Here is a 24,926-nt window from a genome sequence, read left to right on the forward strand (position 1 = left end):
TTCACTACCAGCTCTAACCACCTTGTCCTCCAAAACTTGTAATATTTTTCCATCTGAGCTATACTTCAGGATTATTGCCTGGGGTCAGCCTCCTATATTGAACAGATATTGCAACTTGGGTGATATAGAAAGCTTGAGTAGAAACTTCCTTAATTCTGGATATAGACCACAAATGTACATATACATGTTGCACCGACAATGAATTGCAACCCAAAAATCACCCTTTTCATTGGTTCAAACATTCTAACATTGTTTGGGAACCCAAGCAGGATGGCAAATATCTTTGAGGTCCCTATAGCCACCAAGTGCCTTTTCACTAATCATGCACTTAAGTGTAAATGAAACTTGAAAATAATGCATATAATCATTGTAAAATTGTAAAATTTATAAATAATATTAAAATATTAATTTAATATAATAAAATTATTTTACAAAAAATATTTAATTTAAGTTAAACACTATTTAAAGAGAAACGTTTAAAAGATATTCTAGAGAAATTGCAGATACATGTATTGCTTGTGTTGAGAAAAATTAGAGCTCAAAAAGAGACATGGAAGTATCCTTTTATATTGCAACACCCACCTTACAAACCATCTGCTTAACCAACCCAGCAATGCACAGAGTTCATGGCTATAGCCAGCAGAGTCTGAATCATCAACTAAGCTAAAGAGAAGACATACCATATACCCAAAATACTCACTACCATTTTAAAAAGATAGTGGCATAAAGAAAGCATCTGACAACCTTAGAACATCCACACAAACAACAAAGTGCCAACGTGCTTTTCTGGGATCTTTTTCTATCTTTTGAAATGATGATTCCCATACCTATTAATGTAATCCCTTCAATAAAAGATACAAAAGAGCAAGCATCATCACCAATACCATCTATCGTGTTTTACTTCAAAATGTTGCAACTATAGCCTCAAACTCTCTTTTGGCATCAAAGTAACCCTTCTTCATCCTTTGTGTCTCCTTCTGCCACTTCACAATCTTAGATTTACCAATTTCACTTTGACTAATAATAAGAGCTCTTTTTTCTCGCAACTTTGCAATTGATTCTTTCAGTACCACCTTATCCATATCAAGTTTGATGATCTCAATGTCAAGTTTTTCCAATTCGTTCTCTTGTTCACGAACTTTGGCTTCTATCTTAGTTAACTCACTTTCAAATACTCCGTGTCTCTGTTTCAGTTTTAGCAATGCTTCAAACCGAGCTTGTAATGGTTGAATACGAAATCCGTGTTGTTCCAGTTCCTCAAGGAGTTCCAACTTATTTTTAAAACTAAAAGTATCATCAAATCTTGCATCATGCGCCATGCTCACCAAATTGACAAAGTTCACCATATATCCTATTGCCAATCCTTCACGACATTCCTTCATGCATTGGTCGAGAGGACGGAAATGAGGTCTTTGAGGCATTGTCTTGAATACTTCCATAGACCCAAGAAGCTCCCATAAAGGACAGGTCTTCACAAAAGACAACTGAGTTTTGTTTGGTGATTGCTCATTAGGAGATGGATTATCCAAAAATGTGACTGTAGAAGTTTGTAGAGTGGCGTTAGTTTGAGGTTTACTCCCATTACTTTTGCAACCAAACAAAGTCATGTTCGACTGTGATTTCACGGAGTTTACATCTGATTGCACCATCCCTAGCTCACGGCCTAACAATCTGCCAGAATTCCTCGGTTCAGCCACTCCCGATAAGTCTCCTACACAAGGATAAGTAAATAAAAAAATATCGCCAGGAAGGGGGATCAGTAAATCAATCTAACATACCACAATGTGTTTCATCATCCCCACCAAAATTGTGAATCACATTATGCTCTTTGCTGGAGGATTCAGTACTGGGCATGCAATCTGATAAAGGCACATTGATCAATACTCCACAGGTAATTTTGGTGAATTGCATACACAACGACAAGTATTTTAAACTCTTTTCCTAAGAGAGGGTTCAGTAAATCAATGAAACATACCACAAAGCATGTCAAATCTCTGTTAGACTCACCAGGAACTTTGTTAATGGGATCACTGATGGAGATATCATGCCATTCAATAACCTCATTAGTCACTTTTCTTAAAGCTTTATGCTTCACACCTGTTACAAACCAAGAAGATTCTCACCTTACATAACTAGAACACAGCATATGGGAGAACAAACTTCACCATATAACACAAAAGCCTACCTCTTGTTTCATCATCCCCACCAAAATTGTGAATCACATTATGCTCTTTGCTGGAGGATTCAGTACTGGGCATGCAATCTGATACTGGCACATTGATCAATACTCCACAGGTAATTTTGGTGAATTGCATACACAATGACAAGTATTTTAAACTCTTTTCCTAAGAGAGGGTTCAGTAAATCAATGAAACATAAGACAAAGCATGTCATATCTCTGTTAGACTCACCATGAACTTTGTTAATGGCATCACTGATGGAGATATCATGCCATTCAATAACCTCATTAGTCACTTTTCTTAAAGCTTTATGCTTCACACCTGTTACAAACCAAGAAGATTCACACCTTACATAACTAGAACATAGCATATGGGAGAACAAACCTCACCATATAACACAAAAGCCTACCTCTTGTTCATGAATGTCTATGAAACTTTGTGTTAGGTATCACTATTGTCTTCCTATTCATGACTAAAGTACGAAGAATATCACTACTTTTGCAGCAAACAATTACAGCAAATGTCTCAATTCAAAACCATATCCACCTTTTTTGAAGGCTTTTATCTTTCGTCTTGTCACTCCCCTTTTCCAAGGCTCCCTTCTTTCTTTTGTTCCTTGTAGCACCTCAAACTGTTCAGGCTTTATCTTCCTTGGTCTTCCTCTTTTTTGTGGAAGCCCCACCGTTTGCATTGTTCCTCCTTGCTCCTCTCGTAACCCGAGCTGCAAAACCAAAGAATTACCATATGATAGTAAGTTGACTTAGCAGCAAAAGTTAAAAGTGAAAGAACAAATATTATCAAACCACCAAACGCATCTGTGCCACATGCAAGCACCCAAAAAGTCGACCTCTCAGACTGTGCATTTCTCATTATTATAGAAAATAAGGGCTTTAATCTGCTTCTAACAGAGTGGTTCTGTTTAGATTCATGCATTGCACCCAGAAAATAAATAAAATAAAATAAGATTATATTGTAATTTTTAACTGGCAAGCCATCAGACATAACGACTTCCTGCTGCCTTTTTTCTGCGATCTTAGAAAAGGGCCCAAACATGTTTTTTTTTTTTTTTGAAATGATGCTGATTTTTATTAAGACAAAAGCTCAAAAGAGCAAATTACAAAGGAGGGAAGTTTTCCCAAACAATGAGAGATTGCTGGGAAGTTCCGAATTTTGCCAATTTATCAGCCAAAGAGTTGGCTGATCTAGGAATGAGATTCCAATTACAATGGATAGATAATACAATGTCAGCAATATAATCTGCGATAGGCCAGTGGCGCCAAAGGAGGGAGCTGTCTTTGGAACACCAACTGATGACAGTCTTCGAGTCTCCTTCAATGAAGGACTCTAACAAGTTGTTAACTAGTATATGCATAAACCTTGAGTTCCTCAGTAGTTGGTATTGAAAAGGATTGTTGTACAAGTCAAATGAACACATTCGTAGAGAAGTATATGTCGATGCACATTGGGAAAATATCTCATGATGATAGGAAGTATACGTCGAGGAAATTACACCCTAGCAAGAGGAAATTTGGTCACTTGGCAAAGTAAAAATCAAAGTGCAATCCAAAGATCTAGTGTTGAGACAGGATATCGAGCCATGGCTCGTGCTATGTGTGAAATGGAGTGGTTAAAACCCCTTCTATAAGAAATGCACTTACCTATTGAAGAACCTATGCATCTACACTATGACAATCAAACTACAATTTCTATTGCCACTAATCCAGTGTTCCATAAGGGAACAAAGCATATTGAGCTTGATTATCATTTCCAAGAGATAAACTTAAAGATAGTGTATATCTTCTTCCCTTTTTTTTTTAAATTAAACTCACACCTTTCCCTAAAAAAAAAGTTAAAGATAGTGTCATTTTCACAAGTTAAGTTCCATCAAAGAATCAGTCAATGTTTTCACCAAGGCATTGGCTCCTCGACCATTGAAAGAAATGTGTTCCAAGCTGGATACTTATGATCTATATGCCCCAACTTGAGGGGAAGTGTTGGAATATCATTAGACGAATAGAGATAAGTCTGGATTAACTATTTACTTGCTCTATTTATGTATTTATTTAATCACTATTTTACCCCTGCATTAATCAAGTTAATGAGGAATATTTTTTTATAACGTAATTATGCCTTATTAATGAGAAATTAGGGTCCACCAAAGGCTAATTCCTCTCACACCCTTTCTATTCTAATTTCATGTAAGCTTCTCTCAAACTCTTCTTCTCTTGGTTATTTCTTACTCAAAAGCCCTGCCCTAATAGTGAGACCCTAAAGCTGTAACAATTTTGACCAAGCTATAGACAAATCTTTATCAACTTCCCAACTTTCAACTCCTTTTATTTATATTGGCATCATTAGGAAAAAACTTCCATTTTATATAAGGTGTCTGCACACATAAATATTTACAATTCTTAACAATGCAAATAGTTCGAGATTCAAAAATTTTAGTTCCTCACTCAAACTTTTACCTGTTTTACCAGTTCTCATCTGATCAGCAATCAGAAAACTGTAAAGCCTTATATTATGCACAACCATGTGCCACCCAGACGAGAAAGGCAGTATCTTAAACACAGTGAAATCAGACCAAAATAGCTAAACAGTTTTCATAAGGTTAAAAACCAAAATAAAATCCCCTTTTGTATTCTGTCCTGCTAAAGTAGTTTCTATAGAGATAGGTTAGTGACGAATAAAGAGATGGCAGCAAAAGCAAGTGTAGTAAATCTATGTATTTAAGAATCCAACAACAGAAAATAAGCAAACAAAACGAACTCTGTTGAGCTTTTGGCTTAATCATCACATTGAGACACTCCGTTCAAGTCAGAAAGGTGAGAAATTTGGGGGCTTTTCCTTTTTTTTTTTTAAACGCATAGGATCACAAGCACAATGCGTAAAAAGAAAGTCTTTGGTACCATTGAAGATAAAACCAGAAATGGGACATCACATTCCCCAGCTCTTTCCTTTTCCTATGAATAAATCGTACTACAAGCAAAATAAAAAACAAACAGAGATCAAATTGGATTTTATCGAAAACAAAAGAGATACACCCTCCCTCTAAAATCCAATAAATCTACAGTATATACCATTTGTTTCCGGAAATGCAGCATTTCTAGTTTTTGACTACATGAAATATTTAACGAGAAGCTGAAAACCAAATAAGCAGGTTCCTTGCTTTAATGGACGCAAATTTCTGAAGGAACTTTAGAAAGTCTAACGAGCCAAGTGATAATCTACTGTCCTATTTCTTTGTATGTTAATACCATTCTCCTGGACAACGAAGCAACAAGAATACGATCAAGAAAGCAGGGACACCCTCATTGGCCCCCCAAGACCAGCAAACCTGATCAAGCTCAACAACGCCTTCAACTAATTCCGGAGTCAGGAAGCAACTCGAGGTCACCAAACCAGTTTCTCGTCTCCACACTGTTATCGTTCAGAAACCCCTAATCTCTCCCCACATTAATTTGATGGCTTCTGAGTATTGACTGCTAGAGTTCTGCCGTTTTTTAAGCTCTGACCGAGGCAAGTACGAAGAGAGTACAACGGAGGGTGTTCCCAGCAGAAAGCCACGTTAAGAGTGTGGTTACGGGCCTGGTCGACGTTTATATCCACCCCTACACAGGAAAGGTGGCACACGTTTATCCATTTTATCTAATTCTCGGTCAGTTTATTGTGCCTATAAATAAATAGTACATATAATTAGATATATTTGATTAATAAAAAATATTTTTATTTTTTTAATTTTAATTTTAATAATATAAAAAATTAGAAAAGCTTAACATCTTCTCCCCAATTTTATTATCTTTATTGTCAAATATATTTATCTATCACACTTGAGTAAAAAATTAAGTATAAAAAATCATTCTAATCCGCAATATGATCCAATCCAATCCACACCTGATCCAATCCACATTGAAAGAGATTGTTATTCGAATCGATCCACAAAATCCCTAGGTGAATAAAAATTGTTAGTTAACAGTTCCCTGACCATAACCAACCCATTAAACAATCCTTGGTTTCTTCTTAAGCATATGCCCCCAAGGATTCACTGGAGGATAATTTGGAAGTCTGTGACCACAGAATTGCTATTTTCTGTGCAATTTTCATGTATTTAACCAACCAAAATCTCAGAATAAAGAAATATTTATTGGAAAATAGAAAATTATTTTTCAGTTAGTACTTTATATACAGTGATCCTGTATGCGAACATGACGATCTAATAAATACAACTTCCCAGTAGGAGCCCTTGTGAATCATCAAGAAGAGCGGGTTTCTTGTTGGAACAAATAAATAGTAAACCACGATATTAAGCAGATAACTATCGCCATTATAACATATTTTAAATTGAGCTGCCCTGCTTCTATTGTTCTTACCGTATCAATCATGTCTAGGTCATCCTTGTGAGAAACATTGTCACCTTCCTTCTCAGTTTGAGGCTTCTCTTTCACATAGTCCACCTGAAGCAATAGAAACAGGATATGAGCAACTTCATAAACCGAGAGAACAGAAAACGGTTTCCTGAAGGTGGAAGCAACTGAACATTGAACCCAGCTCTTGTTTATCAGAACTCCTCGTTGGTCCAAGTCATGTTCTTTAACTGGTAAGATGCTCCATATCGCCATCTCATGCAAAGGTTCTAATGGCTAGAGTAGACAGATGGGGACCTTTTGGACATGCTGCATCTGGGGGATGGATGACTTTTTATGTAAGTTTAGGGCTGAGAAAGACAAGGCTGTGATAGATAGGGTTGACAAGGTTCACTTGGACAATGAGGGATGAAGAGATAGTTGGCTAGGCAAAGGTAGCTCAGTTAAGGAGTGCTTCGGGTAAAGGCAGGCAAAGGGTAGTGTTTACTACCAGACTAGACGAGGATTAGGGAACAATAGTCTCTGCTAACGTTAAAGGGATAGAGAGGGGTTTGAGGGACAAGAGAGGAGAGAATGACGGATGTTGAGGGGCTAGAAGGGTATTTATAGATTGGGGAGGTCTTCAAGGTGGATGAGGATTGGATTGAATGAGGTAAAGAGAAATTGGGATACTTGGGAGAGAAAACAGAGAGTTGTAACTGATTAGGAGAGAGAAAACTAATTCCTTTGTGTTTAGAGGTACTTCAGAAAATTCTAGTGGTTGGCGCATTAGAGAAAGGAGGGAAGGTGTTGGGGGTATTTTAGGAAAGTAGGGGACAAAGGGGATTCTTAGAGTGGTGTTGACACACGTATAAATGGTTTAGTGAGACAGGGACTAATGAATGGAGATGTTGGACTACTTAGAGAAGGTAATGAAACGGGTTCTGGGCAGGTTCTAAGAAACCCAACCCCACCCCATCCCATGATGGAGTTGTTTTTTCAATCCTGTTATGCCTCTCAACCCATGCCATCCCACAACAGGGATGATTTTCAATCTTGTCCCTATCTTGCATCATATAGTAGTTAACAAATAAAATCACATAAAAATAAATAAACTTAAAAACATCTAATTAAAAATATTCAAGGGTATATATTCTAAAATCCCACATAGTGGGAAAGGAAAAACCCGTCCCCACCTCAAACCCGCAGGGATTTTGAACTTCACCCCATCCCTGCGGTGCAGGTTCAAATGGCAACCCCATCGTTGCATTTAGCAGGGTAGGGTAGTGTGGAACTTAGGGTTAGAATCCAACTTTGACATATCCATCTTTCTCAACAGTATGATATTTGTCAGTCAAGGCAATGAGAAAGTTGCATAATTTTTCTTGATTTTTACTTTTCAAAAAAAAAAAAATCTTAAATTTCTTATCATCTGTTAAAATGTTATTTTACGAATCTTCTCATTTGTTGATGATTTCTATGCTTTCAATTCATTGATAAACTAAAGATGATTTTTGGTCTCAAGAGTAACACTAAGCTGAAGACCATGCTCAATTTCTCACCCATCTCTATTGTCTGAATATGAATCTAAATTACGTAACAAGCTTGACAAGAGAAGCATGCTCACCTGGAAACTGGCTGCAGAAGATTCTGCCATTGCCTCGCCACAAGATTCTGAATGCTGAGTCCTTACAGGATCATTTCTAGATACTTCAGATTCTTTTTCATTGCCATTCCCAGGCTGGCTAGCAGTACCTGAGGAGTTACTTTTTGCTTTCCAGCACTTCCCCAACAAGATGTCGTTCTCTTTAGCTAGTGAAGAGGTCTGCTCACACAGGAGAGAGTACTTCCAATTTGTAGAGCTCAAATATATACAACAAAACAAATAATGAAGAAACTACAGGGAATTCAGTCTCTGTCACAATGGATGACATAAGAGGTTGTCGAAGTTGTAACTGTCAAGGGTATTCTGGGTATTTTGTATACTTGGTTTTCCCCTCTAGGATTACGAGAGTATTCATCTATTTATGATGTACAGTGGATTCAATTTTCAGGTTTATATGATGAACATACTGGGAGATATGAGCAATTGTCTAGAGGGGCATTTATGTCATTGTACTAATGTTTCACTTTTTTTGAGGAAAAAGTGTTACCTATTTAATAAAGGAAGTCAAATTTTGATCTCTGAGAAGTGTGCAGCACTTCAGAAATTTCTTTTGTCTTTTTCCTCTATTTTCTCAGTTTCAATCTGATTGCTTGGGATTTTAGCAAGAATCTTCTCATTCTCAAGTCCACAAATTCTCTAGAAGAGAGATTTCACAAAATTGCTGTTGATTAAAGGTAAAGGTTAGACCTTTTTCATTTTACTTGTGCTATAACCTGTAGGTTGATAGCTTGTGCTGACAATTGAAGTACATTATAAGTTTTATGAGCCCCTATAGGGTTCTTTGAGTTCTCCATTCCAGTCCTCTGCCTGCCCAAGCCTTCCAGACTTGGAGTGTGTCTGCATGATCAACCTTAGGGCTTCCGTTCCCAGACTAGATTTCGGAAGGGGGGGGGAAGTGGATGTTGTTGTTCCTTGGGGGATCAAAGTGGGGGGTCTAAGAAGATTTCTTGGGAGACATGTGCATACATACCTTGTTCTCTAGCGAGGTTTGAGATGAGTTCTCGCAGCTTTCTCCAAACAGGGGAGTCACCGAAAATTTCAGGAAGATATGCTCGCGCCATTATAAGTGTACCTCTTCTTTGAATGATTTTTATCTCTCGTATCCCCTTCTTTCGGAAAACAGAGAGGGAGAAAGAGATATCTCCGACCCTAATTTCCCGAAGTCTAACGTTTCACCGTCCTTGAGGCACCGGACGAAATCCGAAGCTGCTGCCATTGGAACCGATATGAAAGATCTTTTCGTCCCATTTCTGAGGGTTAGACAAATGATCTTTGCGAATCGACCTGGCATTAGGTCCAACAAGATTGCAGAGTCTCTGCAGGTCCACGATGATTCCAGCACCTTCTTTTTCCTTTTTTCTCTGAATTCCTATTTCTTGCCTGCATCCAAGGCCCGTTGTCATCCTTTGCCGGAGAAAAACTACCGTCGTTGTGCCTCTGATGCAAATCTGAAGCACCATTCACTCAGTCGGCGGAAGCTCCGAACTGGATGGGGTCAGAAGGAGACACCGATGGTGGCTCCTCTCATTCGCGTGAAGGTTGGGGTTTCTCCGCCGATTTCTTAGAGAGTGATTTCCGAGGTTAAAGAAAACCCACGGAGGTCTCTTCCTTCTCGACCCACGTGTATCCCTCCGAATCTCGTAGTTGTGTCTAAAACTAGTAGAAACATTAAAGCCTTCGGTGCTATTGCCCTTAACCTAACCTCTACTCCTACTCGATCTGAGATACCAAGAGGGAGAAGGGGAGACCAAGCACTATGTCACAAGTGAAGGGATTGTTCACCCAACACACAATTTATTGTTATCTTCTGTGTTATATGTACCTAAATTCCAAGCCAACTTACTGTCCGAGAGTCTACTCACTAAATCATTACATATTCTGTTGCATTTTTTCCATCTCATGGTATGTTTCAGGATTTGCAGACAAGGGGGATGATTAGTTTAGAACATGAAAGAGAGGTCTCTACCATCTGGACGTCATTCGAGCTAGTCCATAAACTGCACTTGGAACTACTATTGTGACATCTTATTTGTGACCTACGGTTCAGACATCCATCTTTCATTGGAGATATGCCAATACCTTCCTACTTTGCCTTCCGATTTATGTTTTCAATTTGTCAATTGTCAACTTGGGAAGCACCATAAAAGTTTGATTCCTTTGCATAGTGTTAAAAGATAACCGCGTGTGTAAGGGTGGCATGGCTAGTAAATAAGGAGAACTTCCATAGAGATGGCATAGAGTTATAATTATGCAAGTTGGGGTATATTCTCTTATGTCTTTTTCCTTTGAAGCATGTAGCCCTAAGGGCATTATAGTCATTGTAAACACCTTCATAAAACTATAAATACAGCCTCAAGGCATAGGGTTGAGCATTCAAGTCTCTCCCTCTTGGCTCAAAATCATTATCACACCTCTCTCTCTTTTCTTCTTCATTCTCTCCAAGAGCTAGAGTTCTTCTCTTCTCTCCTTCCTTAGAGATTTTTTGTGTTTATGTATTGACCCTAGAAATCAATAAGTAGCAAACATAGTAAAGTTCCATTCGAGTTAGTGCATTCCAATGTGTGGGGTCCTTGTAGGACTTCCAACTTGTTTTTTTTTCAGTATTTTTAACATTTATTGATAATTGCAGCAGAATTACCAAGGCATATCTCCTTCAGGAGAAATCATAAGTCTTTGATGCATTTGTTCAATTTTTTAATGAAATAAAAACTCACTTAGGTGCTTCAATTAGTAACTTTTTGTCCAAATAATGGTCTCGAATTTATGAATCATAACTTTTCTTTATTTTGTCTTTTCATGTGATCATTCATCAGTCATGCAGGAATACTTCACAACAAACAGGGTTACAAAATGACAAAATTGTCATGTGTTGGAAGTATCATGTACCCTTTAATTTCAAATGAATGTCCTAAAATTGTATTGGGGAGATGTCATTTTGACTTCCTGTTACTTGATTAATAGAATGCCATCTTTAGTTTTGAGAAGAAAATTTCTTTTGCAAGTGTTGAAGTTAGAATGTTCTTTATATGATGTCACAACGAATGTTTGGTTCACTGTGTTTTTTTCATTTTGTTGGTCCCCAAAATGACAAGTTCTTTCCTCGGACTGTACAATGCATTTTTATGGATTATCCTCGTACTCATAAGGGCTATTAGTGTTGATCCTATAAACAAGAGAACATACATTTCAATGGACATAACATTTTTTTAAAACTACCCCTTTTCTAATACCTCTTCTAAATCTCTGTCTAACCCTATAGTGGTTGTTGAGTCTCCTATCCCTCTTCCTACTATGGATAGTCCTACCATACCTTCCTCTTCTATTCAACAGAAACCTATGAGGGTTTATTAACGAAAAAAGGTGCACAAGCAACAATCCAAAGGTGGGATACAACATCAAGTTTTTTTTATATGGCCCCCCTCTGACATGGTTGGATTATCTTCTTTCGTGCCTGCTACATCCTATCTTTGATGATATTCATCTTCCTATTGCCATTAGAATAGGTAGTCATTATCCTATTTCCAAATATGTCTTGTTTCATAGTCTATCTCTTTTAATGGCCAAAGGTTATACCCAAGCATATGGTATGGATGTATTTGATATTTTTTCCCCAGTGGCTTGCATGAGTACTGTTAAAATTTTAATCTTTTTTGCTACTACTAAAGGATGACCTTTATTTTAGCTTGATGTTAAAAATGTATTCCTCTATGGTGATCTGTAGGAGGAGGTCTATATGGAGCAACCTCTTAGATATTTTACTCAGGGGGAGAATGAGAAAGTTTGAAAACTACATAAACCTGTCTATGGTTTGAAGTAGAGTCCAAATGTTTGGTCTGATAAATTCAGTAAAGCTGTCACAACACTTGGCTTTGTGAAGACCCATTGTTATCATTCTTTATTGGTTTTACAACGAGCATCTAAGAGTGTAGTTCTTGTGGTATATGTAGAAGACATTGTAGTTCTTGTGGCATATGTAGAAGACATTGAACTGTCTAAAAGTGATCCTAAGGGGATTGAGGAAGTAAAAGCTTATCTAAGCAGATACTTCCAAACCAAGGATCTAGAATCTCCAAAATATTTTATGGGAATTGAAGTTGCTAAGAGTAACCAAGTAGTACTTTCACAGATGAAGTATATTACTGATATATTATGTGAGTTTGGGATGTGCAAGACAAAACTATGCATAAACGATTAGTAGGACAAAACTATATATGCAACTATCACGAAACCTGACTGTTTTTCCTATCCGTGTGGTAAGTTAGTTTATGAAATCTCCATAAGAAGTTGATCTTAAAGCAACACAAAAGAGTCTTGCTGTTTTGAAGGGAGCTCCAGGTAAAAGGGCTACTGCATACTCCTCAGATCACCTCAGAGTTGAAGGACACTCAGATGCAAATTATGTTAGCTCTAAACTTGAAAAGACATACACCACAAATTTTCGTATATTAGTTAGGGGAATCTTGTTAGTTAGAAGGGTAAAAAGTAAAATGTTGTGGCATGTTCGATTCTGAAGATCCTATAGTGCTTAAATGTGACAACCAAGCAGCCATAGTTATTACAAGTAACCCTATCTTCCATGAGAGAACAAAGTATGTAAAAGTTGATTATCACTTGGTGAGGAGTGCAATGATAAGTGTCAAAATAGTAACATTATATTTCAGCCAGCGAGCAAATTGGTGATATATTCACAAAACCTCTTGGAAAGCAGGACTTCAATAAGTTTTGTACCAAAACTGGGATTGCTTGACATATATGCTCTAACTTGAGGGGAAGTGTTAATAATCAAGGGTATTTTAGTAATATCTTATGCGGGTAAATCTGTATTTGGTAGACATAAGGGTCCAGATTAGTGTTTCTGAAATAGTGTGGTTATTTGGTAAATTGTGATGAGTTTAAAGGGTGTTTTACTCACTTATGTATAGGTCCTCATGTTAGGAGCATTTTAGACTTTTTTTAAACTAACTTAAATGGATTCATAAAACAGGATGGGGGATCGATCTTTCCCCCATCGAGTAGGCTGTCATGCAGCGCTATTTTCCTCTCTTCTTCTTCTTCATTTCTCTCTTTTCTCTCCAATTTCTCTTTTATCTTCTTTCTTTACAATAATGATTTAGAAACTCCCAAATTTCAATTCACCAATAAATAATTGTGAACTCTTTCTTTTTATGAATGACAAATATGATTTATTGCTAGTCGATCCTAATTCAACAGACTAAAAATGAATAGGAGGATCCCACCCAACGTTGGATAAGCATGGGGCTCAGACTTATATTATTTCTTGGGGTAATATTCAAGCATCGCCATTTAGCTCATCACTAGCAAATAAAACTGTTAAAATGAGAGTATAAGAATCTTTTGTTATAAAATTTTAAGAAAAACATGAGACAATATAAGAGAGGCTCCCCGAATCTCCTAGAAGAAAGGCCCTCACCCATCTTTTCCTCATGAAGAGGAGGGGTCAGGGCTCTCCTCTTCATGCAGGTAGGCAAAGGTCCACTCTCCTCTCTTTTTTCCTATGAAAGTTGGGGGGAAGCAGCCTCCTCTCTATTTTTCAAGAGAGGGAGGGAAGAAGCCTTCCACATGGGAAATTCCATGCAGAAAAAAGAGGGAGGAAGGACCCTTCTCCCCCATGCTTTCGCGAGAAAATAGAGAAGACATGGGAACTCTCAGGTCCTCTCTATTTTGATTTTTGACGGAGGAGGAGCCTCAGCCCTCTTCACACAAAAACAAAGGGACTCCCCTCCGGTTTGGCAAACAGCAGGAAGGATCCACTTCACCTCCCTTCTCTCCCAGCAGCCAGGAAAGTCGGGGGGAGGGGGCTCCTCCCCCTACTGCTAAGGTTTATATTGTAATTACGCTTTTCCCTTCAAAGTATGACAATGTTAAGGACATATTCATCCAAAAGATTCTAATTATGCAGCCAAATTTGGAATTACAGCATTTAAGAGACCATATTTAGAAATACATCATCCAAATGCAATATTTCTCCAGAAAATTCTAATTCTGTAGTTATATTTGAAAATACAACACCCAAGATGGTCATTTTATAAAATATTCTATCTTTTCTTATTTCTTTCAAATATTATGACTAAATTTTTTTTAAGTTATCTGGTCTAATTCATCAAGCCAAACAAGAGAACCACAACTAGGAGCTCAGATGAATTTATGAACTTAAATGTAACATTCATCCTGAACCAAGTCTACATTCAGCAGGTTCATTTGAGGGATTTATCACATAATTTGGTAAATAAAACTAAAAACCAGATAAAAGATAGGTACCTGGATTTGAAGCCGCTCTCTTTCTACAGCCAGTTGCATAAGCAGATTAGAGATCACTTTAGCTCGCATATCTATAGCATTGGCGGTGGCTATTTTTGCATCATCTGCTTGACGCAAAGATGCTTCCAAGCATTCAATTCTACCTCTAAGGAAACTCATCTCTTCACTATGTTCCAATTTAGTCTCAGTTAACAAAACACACCTAGCTTCGGCACTGTCTGCTCTACTTTCTGCCTTTGAGACCTTGGTTTTCAGATCCTCGATCAAGTTTCCCATGTCACTGACTGCAGAATATAACATAGTCTGCTGCTCTTGGTTGGCTTCAATCATTGCCTTTGCATGCTGTAACTGGGTGTCAGACTGTTTAAGCTGCTTTTCCAGCAAGTCTATTTGTCCAGTGTTACTGCTACTTCTTAGGAACGCTATCTCCTCATTTAGCTCTAAGTTAGTGTCAGCTAATAATTTGCACTTCGTTTCAGCACTCACATAATTATTTTCAACTTTTGATAGCTTTTCCTCTAGGTTATCAATCACACTTTCTAACTCATGAATTTTGACATGTAACGAATTTTGTTGCTCTTGACTTGCTTTAACTGAGGATCGTGCTCTCTCTAATTGAATATTCATATCTTGAAGCTGCTTTTCAAGTAAACCCACCTTTGATATTACCTCATCTTTCTGTCTTGTTGAACTATTCAAGCTGAAATTAGCAATATGGAGTTGACCTAACAATTCTTTTGAAATACCCATCAGCACATCAGCCATATTTTGGGCCTCAAACAATGTCTCCAAAGAAATCTCTGCAGTTTCTGTGCAACAAACTTCTCTCTCTCTCTCCATGTAGTTTAATTTCAGAAGGAGCTCTTCTTCATTGCTTATCGATTCAGATAAATTATTCTCAAGCTCTAGCTCTCTGGCTAAAGATTTCTCCAACATTCTCAGGATATGTCTTTGTTGTTCTGAAGTTTGCATGGTTAACTTAGCATTTCCGAGTGAAAATAGTGAATTCTCCACAACGCCCAGAACCTCATGGTGCCCTAAACCCATTAAAAGTAAATTAGAACATAATTTGAGTCAATCAAGCATACTTAATTCATTGAAAAATAATGAAAACTATTAATTTTTCTCTTTTTGTCAAAGAACAGTATGGATCACGTTTATAGCATTCATAGAAAATGATGAAACTGATAATTTTTCTCTATTAATCAAAGAGAACAGGTACAGTCCTCTCAAGAGAACCAAATTCCCAGGCATATTCTCTTAAGCACTAAACAAGGAGAAACTAGCATAAAAGTCCCAACAATGTAAGTCATGGAAGTATGTCTCACATTGGAAAGCCACAGCCTTCAATTCGTTTTAGTATGGAGTGTAGCAGCTCAAGAAGACCGTAGCACTGTGCTCTTTATATGCATATATCATACATATGCCTAAAACACAAAATGACACAGTTCTACGACTTACAATATTCCTGCCTGCAACAATCCGTGATACTCTGAAACTTAGCTGACTGGATCCTCATCTTTGAGACCTGGTCCTGTAACTGCTTCAAGGATTCTTCAGAGTCTTCCAGTTTTCCTGCCAATTCTAGAAAAAATTCTTCCAAATTTTCACATACAGATACCTTCTCACGGGCTTCCACAATATCCATTTGGACAGAACTCATGAAATTATCTAGCTCTCTCACCTCGGAGTCAAATACCACTGATAAGAAATCAAACTCCAATGACTTCTGGAGAGATTCAGGGGAGATATACTCACCCTCCAAAGCCAGAGCTTCGTAATCATTTGCTCTATTAGTCACATCTATTAAGATTATTTGCAGATTTAATAATTTCTCAGAAAAATATGCCAAGTCAAGGTCTATTCTGGTAAGAATACCAGCATTTCCAAGTTCCCTGATTTTTTCTGCATGAGGTGAAAAGGCTTGAGGGGAGATGACGCCGTCAGACTGTATTGGTCGACCATCAGCATCAGCCTTGTCCATTGAGATAGATGTACGATCGGGCGCATCTTGAAAAGCCATTGTCTATTTGAAAAGAAAAAGCTGAAAGTTCAAGCAATTCAATGATTAAAAGACAACGTAGTATAAAAGGCTCGCATACGTCAATGCAAGACATAAGAGACAGGTAAAAGTTTAAACCCGTAGAGCCATATAACCGAAGCCGTCTGAAATTTTAAAAAAAATTGAACACATTAATTTTTTTCTAGTGCCAGCTACTACCGTTCATTGGCAGGGGCAGCAAATGATATCTGAAAGTTATTTTTTATTTTGCAGAAATCGAACTAAGAACATAAATCTTTCCAAAATGAAATAGCCCAGGATCAGAAACACCTTACCTGTAACACTAATTCCACTTTATGCTCCTCACTATTCACCTGCAACTCCCTGCCCGCAAGCAAAAACCCAGGTTCGACCATGTTCAAAACAGAATCTGTCACAGGTGACCGGCCGGAAATCCAGCCAGGCTAGGGGTCATCTTCTCAGTTTTGGCAGCCGCATAAGCTTTAAACCTTGCGACTTTGGGACTGATCCTGCTCCGTTAGGTGGTGAAGATTCGAAAAATCCCCGAAAATGAAATACAGAGAGAGGCGAAGAGGAGAGGAGTAAGACGTGGATAAAAAAAATCAGTTCGTGGACGTGTCCATAGCCCATTTGGAGCAAGCCCAACCAAAGAGGTCCCGGTATTAAACCCACCAGGTCCGGGTCAAGAGAAATCCAATATCCAATGTAAACCGGGTCTGATGACTGATTCTTGTATGATTTTAAAGACAGGTACTTCTCCTGTATATTTAACGAATGAAACAAAAAGCCTGTCAGTTTTGTTTTTTTCTTTTTATTTCCAAAACCTTTTCTAGTGTTTCCATTTTTTCAGTTTTTAATATTTTATTTGAAATTGTAATTTTAAAATATGACCACCCTTGTAGTGTTTTATTATGGAAGTAGCAATGAGGTCACACTGTTTATTTATTTTAATAATTTTAATAGAAACTTTAAAAAATGTAAAATTATCTTTAAAATATTTACTCGATTATTTAAAAAAAAAATCTACCATACATGGAGCTTGAAGGAGAAGATGAGACGACTTTTCCGTCCTTCTAACCAAGAGAGGAGAGGGTAGTGCCCTCCACTGATCCATGGGAGAGTGAGGGGCAACCACCACTCCTTCTCCATGCCCAATTCCTCTCTTTTCCTCCTATGTAGTGGGGAAACTTTCCCAAAAGAAAGTGCCTAGAGCCCTTATGGATTTATGAGCATTTAGCAAAGGCCCTAGCCAGGAGGTGGTGGCCAAGATCAAAGACTTCCTTCAATGCCACCGAAGAGACTGTTGTGCCATGCAAAGCCAAATTTCGTCCATGAAGAAGCTTTCCATTGTGCCATCTTTACTACTCTTCAGGACTGATCATTTAGGGATAGTTCAACTCCCCGATCCATCTCCCAGTTATCTTCAACTTTAATCCAAAAGAACCACTTTGTGTACAGTTCCTACACCTTTTTTATCCTTCGTTATTTTATTTCGATAAAAGTTTTGAAAAATGTCGACATAATCATTCCAAGTAGAAATTTTCCTTGGGAAGGTTGGTCAACCCTCGAGCATCGATGCAAGATTTCCGAGCACAATTCATAATTCTACTGAGAAAAGTAAACTACTTCTTTCATCTGTCGAGCTACAATTTCATTTTTTTTCTCTCTAAGACTACTAGACTGCCTAAAGTACTGAACCTCAGCATTCTCAACATGGACTAAATCTACATCAAATTTCTCCTTCAAGTAACAAACATTTTAAAAAAAAAAAAAAATAGACAACCAAAAGAAAAAAGTCACCAGAATGTAAGGAGTAAACGTGTGCAAATTACTCATTTGTGCCTTCTCAACACATGACCAAGATATATAACAAAATGGTTGGCTCCTAAACCCTAAATCCTAACTGGTCCTGTGTAACCATACAATATCATAAAAGGGAGCATCTATCTAGCTTTCTTTAGCAAAGTCGCAAGCCCTCGCTTACACGAAGGTATAGATTTAGCATCAACTATATAACAAAACAATTTCAAAATTTAAACATAAAATGAAAGAAAGTATTTCTAATGAAGTGAAAGATATATTCCTCATCCAAATCCGGGTCCAGGAAGATAGGTGGCTTTGCCTACAGTCACGCCTCTCTCACAACGGCACAAGAGTTCTGCTAATCTAACATTTTTCTGATAGTGGAGCTCATCATCGATACATGCCATTGGGTGAAATTGTGCTACAACAACCTAGCAAACGAAATAAATTTAATATACAAAACCATTAAACTGACTGGACATTCTTACCAAACCTTCCATCCTATTTTTGTAATGCTTCTCAATACATAGGAAGAACTACTACATTCCACTAATGAATGCACCTACCTTCCCAAGTAAAGATACCTGTCTAGGTTCCTGGACATGTCAAGACATCTTACAAGAAAACTTCTGCAATTTTTCCTTTTATAGCTCATTACACTGTATATACAACTGCACATGTTTGTTCCCCTATTTTTGGCTAAAAATATTGGTATGATCAGCACATGACTGAGCACCATTACTTACAGTGGCATCTTCACACTTTACTCTCCGGTAGAACAGCACATACGCAGCAGATGACTTTACATCTTCTTCGTTAATGACAGAGATATGGCTATCATCAAAATTGTACCACCTGTTCTCATCCAGTAGCTGCACAAAAAAATTCATGAAAACAAAGTTACATACTCGCGCATCCAGAGTAGCATATTCATGGTCATGGAATCTGAGAATCTGTTAAAGTACTATACAGACTTTGAGTTTCCAGTTTTCAACAATCACCACAATTTTAACCGAAACCAAACATATTGACTAATTTTTGGTGGATGTTAACAACAAGCCAAGAATCTGCTAATAATGGGTCCTTGACTAAAGCAAAAAAACCTTATTCAGGTACCAAATAGAAACTAAAATTGAAGTGCAGATACACACACACACACACACACACACAAAAAAAAAAAAAAGAACAAGAAAAACAGTCCAACAGTGTACTACCTTAATATGTGCTGTATAGTGCCCACTTCCCATACCACCATAGTGGTTGCTTAAAGCATAGAGCTCATAAAGCTGACGCCGACCATTCTTGTGAGCCACATAATTAGTTAAGTCAAAATCATGGATAGGAAAATTGACAAAAGTTTCCAGTTTATGCTTCATTGATCTGCTATAAGAGAACCGTTTGAGGTGAATAACAAGCACTTCAGGAAGCCTCCAGAGGTCTAGTTTCTTGCTAGCCTGTCTTTGTGTCTTACATTGTGGACAATACCTGCAGGGCAGACAAAAACTAATCATTTGCCTTTGATAACTATTAAATAAAATATTGTTAAAATTTTATTTAGGAAAATATTCTCAAACCACTTAATTTGGTGTATTGAGATCATTAGAAGCTATATGAATGTAAATGTTCAACTTCCTTAGCTCATGCATTATATCTCATGGCAAATAAACAAACATGGACAAGGAACACAACAAAAAAAAAAGTCATTAATGGTCTTTGAAGGCAGGTTTAAAAACTAAATAAGTCACTGAATTATAATATAAAACATGACTATGCAAAAGTACAAAATTTGATTAATGTCACATTTCTTACAGAAGCATCATACCACTTTCCTTCATATGACTAAAGACGCATAACCTGGAAATATGGCATTAGAGAAAGGGAGCGTGAGCTAGAGTTAGGGTAGTAGGGTTTTTGCATCCACTAGAAATAGGGCAACTCATAAGTAGCTGTGTTAAAGTTGAAAAGGACAATCCCCTTGCCGATTTCATCCCAAATTCACCTAAAACAAGATGCACATCCCCTGATTCACCACCGAAATGGACCACAATGCCAAAGTGAATCCATCTGCTCTAGAAAGCAGGAGAGCAAGAGAAACTGAGAAAGAATCTCGAGACAGTACCTTTTCTTTGTTGAGAAAATGAACAAGAGAGTACCTTATTGACCCTGATGAACTTAGGCTGCACCTACCTCTTTTCCCTTTAAAGAGCCAATTATTTACAAGAATGACATTTACTTCATTATATTTATAACAATGTCATTATTTTCATTCTGTCATTAAAAAATAATAAATATATATATATATATATATATATGTTTGACATGCACATCAATGGATGTATAGGATAAGAAACAAAATGTTGCAGTCATTCAATTTAATTTTGATGATTAAACTAAAAATTGGGTGTTCCTAACATAAGACATAGGTCCATTTTTTCCATTTATTATTGCAATGTTCATAAATATTATATTTAATTGACAAAGGCAAGCAATAGTATTTTTCCAAGGAAAAAAGAATTAAAATGAAATAAAATTTCACTTCAATGAATATTGGAGATGATAACAGGCAGGTGTAAGGGAAAGAGTAGCACTAACAAACAAATAATACCACTTACCACATATCTTCTGGTACAAGAGGTTCTTCCCGCAAGAATGCCTCCAAACAGCTGTACAAAGACAAAGGCTCAGAACGAGCTTTCTTAGCTGGAGGAGCATATTTGCAAACCTCTGGAAGATTCTCAATATAATGAGTATCATACAGCTCTAAATCCTTGTTGGACCAATCAATAAACACCAGAATGTAAGTTGAAGATGAGGATAACTTAATTGCCTTTTCTTCTCCAACCGAAAGATCAATACAAGCATTGTTTTCATCAACCAACTGTAGCCGAAGTTTAGGAGACATGATGATATCAGAATTGCTTTTTGTTGCACCCGCAGGTTCCACATCACTAAAACTCTTAGGTGGATCTTCTGACTGGCTTGTTTCAGCTCTTAGCATTGGGGAGAGCATAGTATGGACTATAGACTGCACATCACCTCTTGTGATAACATCATCACGTGACATAGGGGCCACAAGAGGTGTACCATAGGGGTTCCAGCCAATTCTCCCATGGATGTTGCCAGACTCCCTAAAATGAGCATGTACTAGATCAGGAAAAGAATATGTCAAAAGGATAAATACATTTAAACTGTCTTATTTTCCAAAACAAACCACTTTCATTTATAATTCTAGTTTCTATTCCGGTATTACTGTTGCAGTATTTCAAGCCTTCAAGGTCAAATGGAATTTCTTATTCCAGAGAAACCAAAAGGTACCCTTATCATTTGATTAAGTTCTCTTTGAGCTCTAGAATTACTTTTAAGACATAATATAGAAGAACAAAGCCACTTTGTTTGTGATGGAAATGCCTTCCACTAATAAAATCATAAATATCAATTTTATAATAAAATCACATAGCTATCCTTTTTTTTATAAAACTAAGATGTTTTTTCTATAATATACAAAGTTTTGTTTTTTTTTTTAAAGATAAGCATACAGTAAAAAAGTTAACAGTCAGAGATCGTTAGATTTGAAGTGAGTGAATACTTTATCAAAATAATTACAAATTTTAACCTTATTTTGACGTGACTAGTTGAATCTCATTTTAGTAGAGACGGTAGTCCATGAGTTTTACAACCTACCTGAAGGTTGCCTGTTTTTAAGAAATCAAAAAGTTTATTAAGTACAGACTCAAATAAACAACCTAGATGTTCATAATATGACTATGGCTTCAATTTCATATAAATAGCTACAACAATTCTTTAAATTAGCCAGTATCCTTAAGCAAATGGTTTAAATATAACAGTTCTCACATATCCCCTCAGTTTATGATTGATGGTCAATTAGCTGTTCTGCTACAGCATTTTTTTTAGCAACTCACTTTTTCAGCTTCGAGAAAACAAAATAGCAGCTATATCTTTTTTTAAACTATATATGTTTTAACAAAATTGCCATTTTGTATAAGAAACAAACCTCTAGCCCATGGAATTATGCTCAAGCGAACCTGGCTTGAGCTCAAACTCGGCCTGGTCGTTAGTGCTTGAGCTAAGGCCTAAGCCTTCACTGGCTCAGCTTGTATCTTCTCCTACTAGTAAATATTACTTCTTAAAAGTTGAAACAGTTGGATACAACCACTAGATAGTTGAACTTAAATACCAATGTCCATGACCTCTTAAAATGTATACAATGATAACAGCAGCTGCAATAATAGTAACGTTAAACAAGAAATAAACTTACGACTCTTCCCGTCGGTGTATCAACTGAAGATAAATGATATTCTTTGCAAATTTCGAGAACCTATAGGCGGCAATATGGTCATCATCTTTAATTGTTGACAACAAGATCAAGGGGTCCTCCAACAACCGATGAATCAAGTGACCTCGTATCTGCCAATCACCAATTCAAGTTCACATGAATCAATCCTGTTATTTTTCCTCCACTATTAACATAACTCAACAGTGCAGTTTGCATACCTCAGCCAGGAGAAGCTTCTCCCCCGTCTTCAGAGAACAGGAAGTGCTCAGTGCTTGGATCAAGTCTCGACACCTTCCATGCTTCGGAACAGTTGCTGTGCAAGGGGTTGGAAGTGAACTACCATCACTACTGAAAACCATCACAGTCATGGTCCTAGTATTGGCAGATTGAAGTGGCAATGAGAGATACATGAAAGGATCAAAAGTGACTGATACTTTGCCACAGACAGGACAAACCAGCGTTGATTTGTATTGACCCTGTCAATTTTCCCATTAGTTAACATCAAAAATATCACACTTCGACATCAAGGGATAAGTTCTAACAAATATAGCTGAAAAAAGTGAGAACAATCAGAAAGCTTATATTTGCAACACTCAGACAAGTAAATAAAACCTTTGACCATCCTAGACAGCTTTTACCAAATGCAAAAACAACTAGAATGTAAGATCTAGCCAAAAATACTTCCAACTTCTCAAACATAGCTCTGAAGTCCACATCAAGTCATCCAATGGAAGTTAAATAAGAATACACACAGGTCAAAACCAAAACAGCTTCAACCTGAAAGGGGGATCTCAAAAGAGAGAGACAAATAGCAGATCCACTTTTGACTTCAATATTTTCCTCTATAATTACACACTTATCATGCTCACGTTATCGAAAAAGAATATTATTTTCATTTCTGATGCAGCACATCCAAATGAAGAAGATCTAACTAAAGAAGATCTAAGAATGAGAGATAACCCCAATATCTCTCATGAATATGAATTAAGAAGAAAGAAGTAAATCAATTTAAAGATGCCTAAATTTTCTGTTTTGGACTCAAGTTTCAACAAAAAAAAGTCTAAATTATAAAGTCTCTCAAATTGCAACTTCCTGTTTAAAACTTGCTCAAGTTAGATGTTTTACTAGAGAAGTAACTTGTTTTTTTTATGGGAAGCATCATTCAAGTTACAACTTGCTATTGTGGTTTTTTTTTTTTTTTTTTTTTTTTTTTTTTAAACCGGTGAGCTTTATTGATCATGAAGCACCAAAACAATTATGGGAGCATTCCAGTTACAATAAGAGATTGTAGGGAAGCTCCACTTTTAGTAAGAGAATCAGCCACGGAGTTGGCAGACCTCAGAACATGAGTCCAAAAAACAAGTAAAAAGGGAAGAAATGTCCTTAATGTTCCAGAATGTGGTCCAATGCCGTCAAGAGGGTTTCAAGAAGGAGAAGCACCAGCTAATCACTGCAGTGAAGTCGTTTTCAATAATCAAATGGCCAGATAAGTGGTCAAAGAAGATGATAAGGCCCTAAAGGAGGGCCATGAGCTCAATGGAGGGAGAATCAAAAGCACCCATAGGCCCAGAATAGGAGATCTAGGTGGCATCGTCAGATATCCGAACACCCCACCAAAACCAATAGGTCCAAAGCACTTCCATCAAAGTTGAACCTAAGTAGTCCCGAGGAAGTGGCTCTCATTCCTGCATTGAAGGACGACGAGAGGACCAAACATTTGAGCAAGCACCCGCCAGCAACCAAGAAAGGGGAGACAACCAAGGCTAAGGAATTCCTTCTACGCGTGGATCCAAGTGAAGATTTGACCAGAGATGCGACCAGAGACATCTTCAAAATATTAGAATTTGCAATTGAACCGGGGGTTGTTACGTTCATTCCAGATCCCCCAAGAGACATAAACAAGGCAAGTTGAGAGGAGAACATTGCCCATCCTTAGGATGGAGGAGCCAAGCAGCATGTGGCAGGTGTTGTGAAGATCATGAGGGAAGCACGCATGAATGTCAATCAAATCCAGGAGTCAAGTCCACAATTTCCAAGCGAATGGGCTAGGGAGGAAGATATGAGAGACTCTCATCAGCAGCACTACAGAAAGAGCAAGTGATGGGGGGTGGCCATACTACCCTTCTTATGAAGATTGTCCATAGTCAGAATTTTATTGTGAAGAGCACTCTAAATAAAGAATCTGACCTTGAAGAGGATTAAGAACCAAGCAACAGTGGTGAAGTGTGACTCATGGGTGTCGGACCAACTTGAAAGGTGAAGATAGGCAAAAGCAACTGAAAAAGTGCCATTATCAGCAGGTCTCCAAATCAATCTATCTTGATGCTGCTAAGGTCAG

General features: G+C 37.4%; 3 protein-coding genes across 10 annotated transcripts in view; all 3 read right to left on the reverse strand.

Moving 5' to 3' along the window:
* Positions 1–531: 531 nt before the first annotated feature.
* On the reverse strand, positions 532–5,720 carry LOC137962292 (DUF724 domain-containing protein 2-like). Of its 5 annotated transcripts, none has more exons than XM_068809103.1 (7): positions 5,518–5,720; positions 2,727–2,901; positions 2,412–2,501; positions 2,186–2,269; positions 2,008–2,097; positions 1,779–1,859; positions 532–1,711 (listed from the first exon to the last, which is right to left on the reverse strand). In XM_068809103.1, the coding sequence occupies exons 2-7, from the start codon at positions 2,869–2,871 to the stop codon at positions 903–905; spliced, it is 1,299 nt and encodes a 432-aa protein (XP_068665204.1). In that variant the 5' UTR covers positions 2,872–2,901; positions 5,518–5,720; the 3' UTR covers positions 532–902. The 5 variants fall into 5 exon arrangements, with proteins under 5 accessions (XP_068665204.1, XP_068665187.1, XP_068665196.1 ...); XM_068809086.1 differs by having other exon boundaries at positions 2,186–2,263; positions 5,438–5,527; XM_068809095.1 differs by having other exon boundaries at positions 1,803–1,859; positions 5,438–5,527.
* Positions 5,721–6,307: 587 nt separating this feature from the next.
* Positions 6,308–17,023, reverse strand: LOC137951973 (WPP domain-interacting tail-anchored protein 1-like). 2 transcript variants are annotated; one of them, XM_068798988.1, is made up of 5 exons: positions 16,806–17,023; positions 15,930–16,512; positions 14,469–15,505; positions 8,151–8,348; positions 6,308–6,634 (listed from the first exon to the last, which is right to left on the reverse strand). In XM_068798988.1, the coding sequence occupies exons 2-5, from the start codon at positions 16,489–16,491 to the stop codon at positions 6,434–6,436; spliced, it is 1,998 nt and encodes a 665-aa protein (XP_068655089.1). In that variant the 5' UTR covers positions 16,492–16,512; positions 16,806–17,023; the 3' UTR covers positions 6,308–6,433. The 2 variants fall into 2 exon arrangements, with proteins under 2 accessions (XP_068655089.1, XP_068655100.1); XM_068798999.1 differs by lacking the exon at positions 8,151–8,348.
* Positions 17,024–18,339: 1,316 nt separating this feature from the next.
* LOC137951981 (ubiquitin carboxyl-terminal hydrolase 5) overlaps positions 18,340–24,926 on the reverse strand; it is a 37,203-nt gene continuing 30,616 nt past the window's right edge. For all 3 annotated transcript variants that reach the window (XM_068799012.1, XM_068799019.1, XM_068799027.1), the window contains 5 exons: positions 22,807–23,064; positions 22,571–22,719; positions 20,907–21,422; positions 19,509–19,779; positions 18,340–19,166 (listed from right to left, as the gene is read on the reverse strand). In XM_068799012.1, the coding sequence (XP_068655113.1) occupies positions 18,984–19,166; positions 19,509–19,779; positions 20,907–21,422; positions 22,571–22,719; positions 22,807–23,064 (1,377 nt within the window). In that variant the 3' untranslated portion in view covers positions 18,340–18,983. The remainder of the gene's footprint in view (positions 19,167–19,508; positions 19,780–20,906; positions 21,423–22,570; positions 22,720–22,806; positions 23,065–24,926) is intronic.

The sequence above is a fragment of the Aristolochia californica genome, unplaced genomic scaffold (genome assembly GCF_029961685.1).
Source record: "Aristolochia californica isolate CCGP_79_NKW_82.1479 unplaced genomic scaffold, dmAriCali1.0.hap1 SCAF_1, whole genome shotgun sequence".
NCBI classification, from domain to species: Eukaryota; Viridiplantae; Streptophyta; class Magnoliopsida; order Piperales; family Aristolochiaceae; genus Aristolochia; species Aristolochia californica.

What these genes read in the sequence shown, in the direction of transcription:
- LOC137962292 (XM_068809077.1), bottom strand. An exon ending in TGCCATTAACAAAGTTCATG is followed by an intron (nt 2,270 to 2,411) that starts GTGAGTCTAACA and finishes TCAATGTGCCAG; the next exon opens with TATCAGATTGCATGCCCAGT. An exon ending in TGGGGATGATGAAACAAGAG is followed by an intron (nt 2,098 to 2,185) that starts GTAGGCTTTTGT and finishes GGTTTGTAACAG; the next exon opens with GTGTGAAGCATAAAGCTTTA.
- LOC137951973 (XM_068798988.1), bottom strand. Translation starts at nt 16,491, where the DNA reads ATGGCTTTTCAAGATGCGCCCGATCGTACATCTATCTCAATGGACAAG. An exon ending in TTGTTGCAGGCAGGAATATT is followed by an intron (nt 15,506 to 15,929) that starts GTAAGTCGTAGA and finishes TAATGGGTTTAG; the next exon opens with GGCACCATGAGGTTCTGGGC. An exon ending in GAGAGCGGCTTCAAATCCAG is followed by an intron (nt 8,349 to 14,468) that starts GTACCTATCTTT and finishes CTGTGTGAGCAG; the next exon opens with ACCTCTTCACTAGCTAAAGA.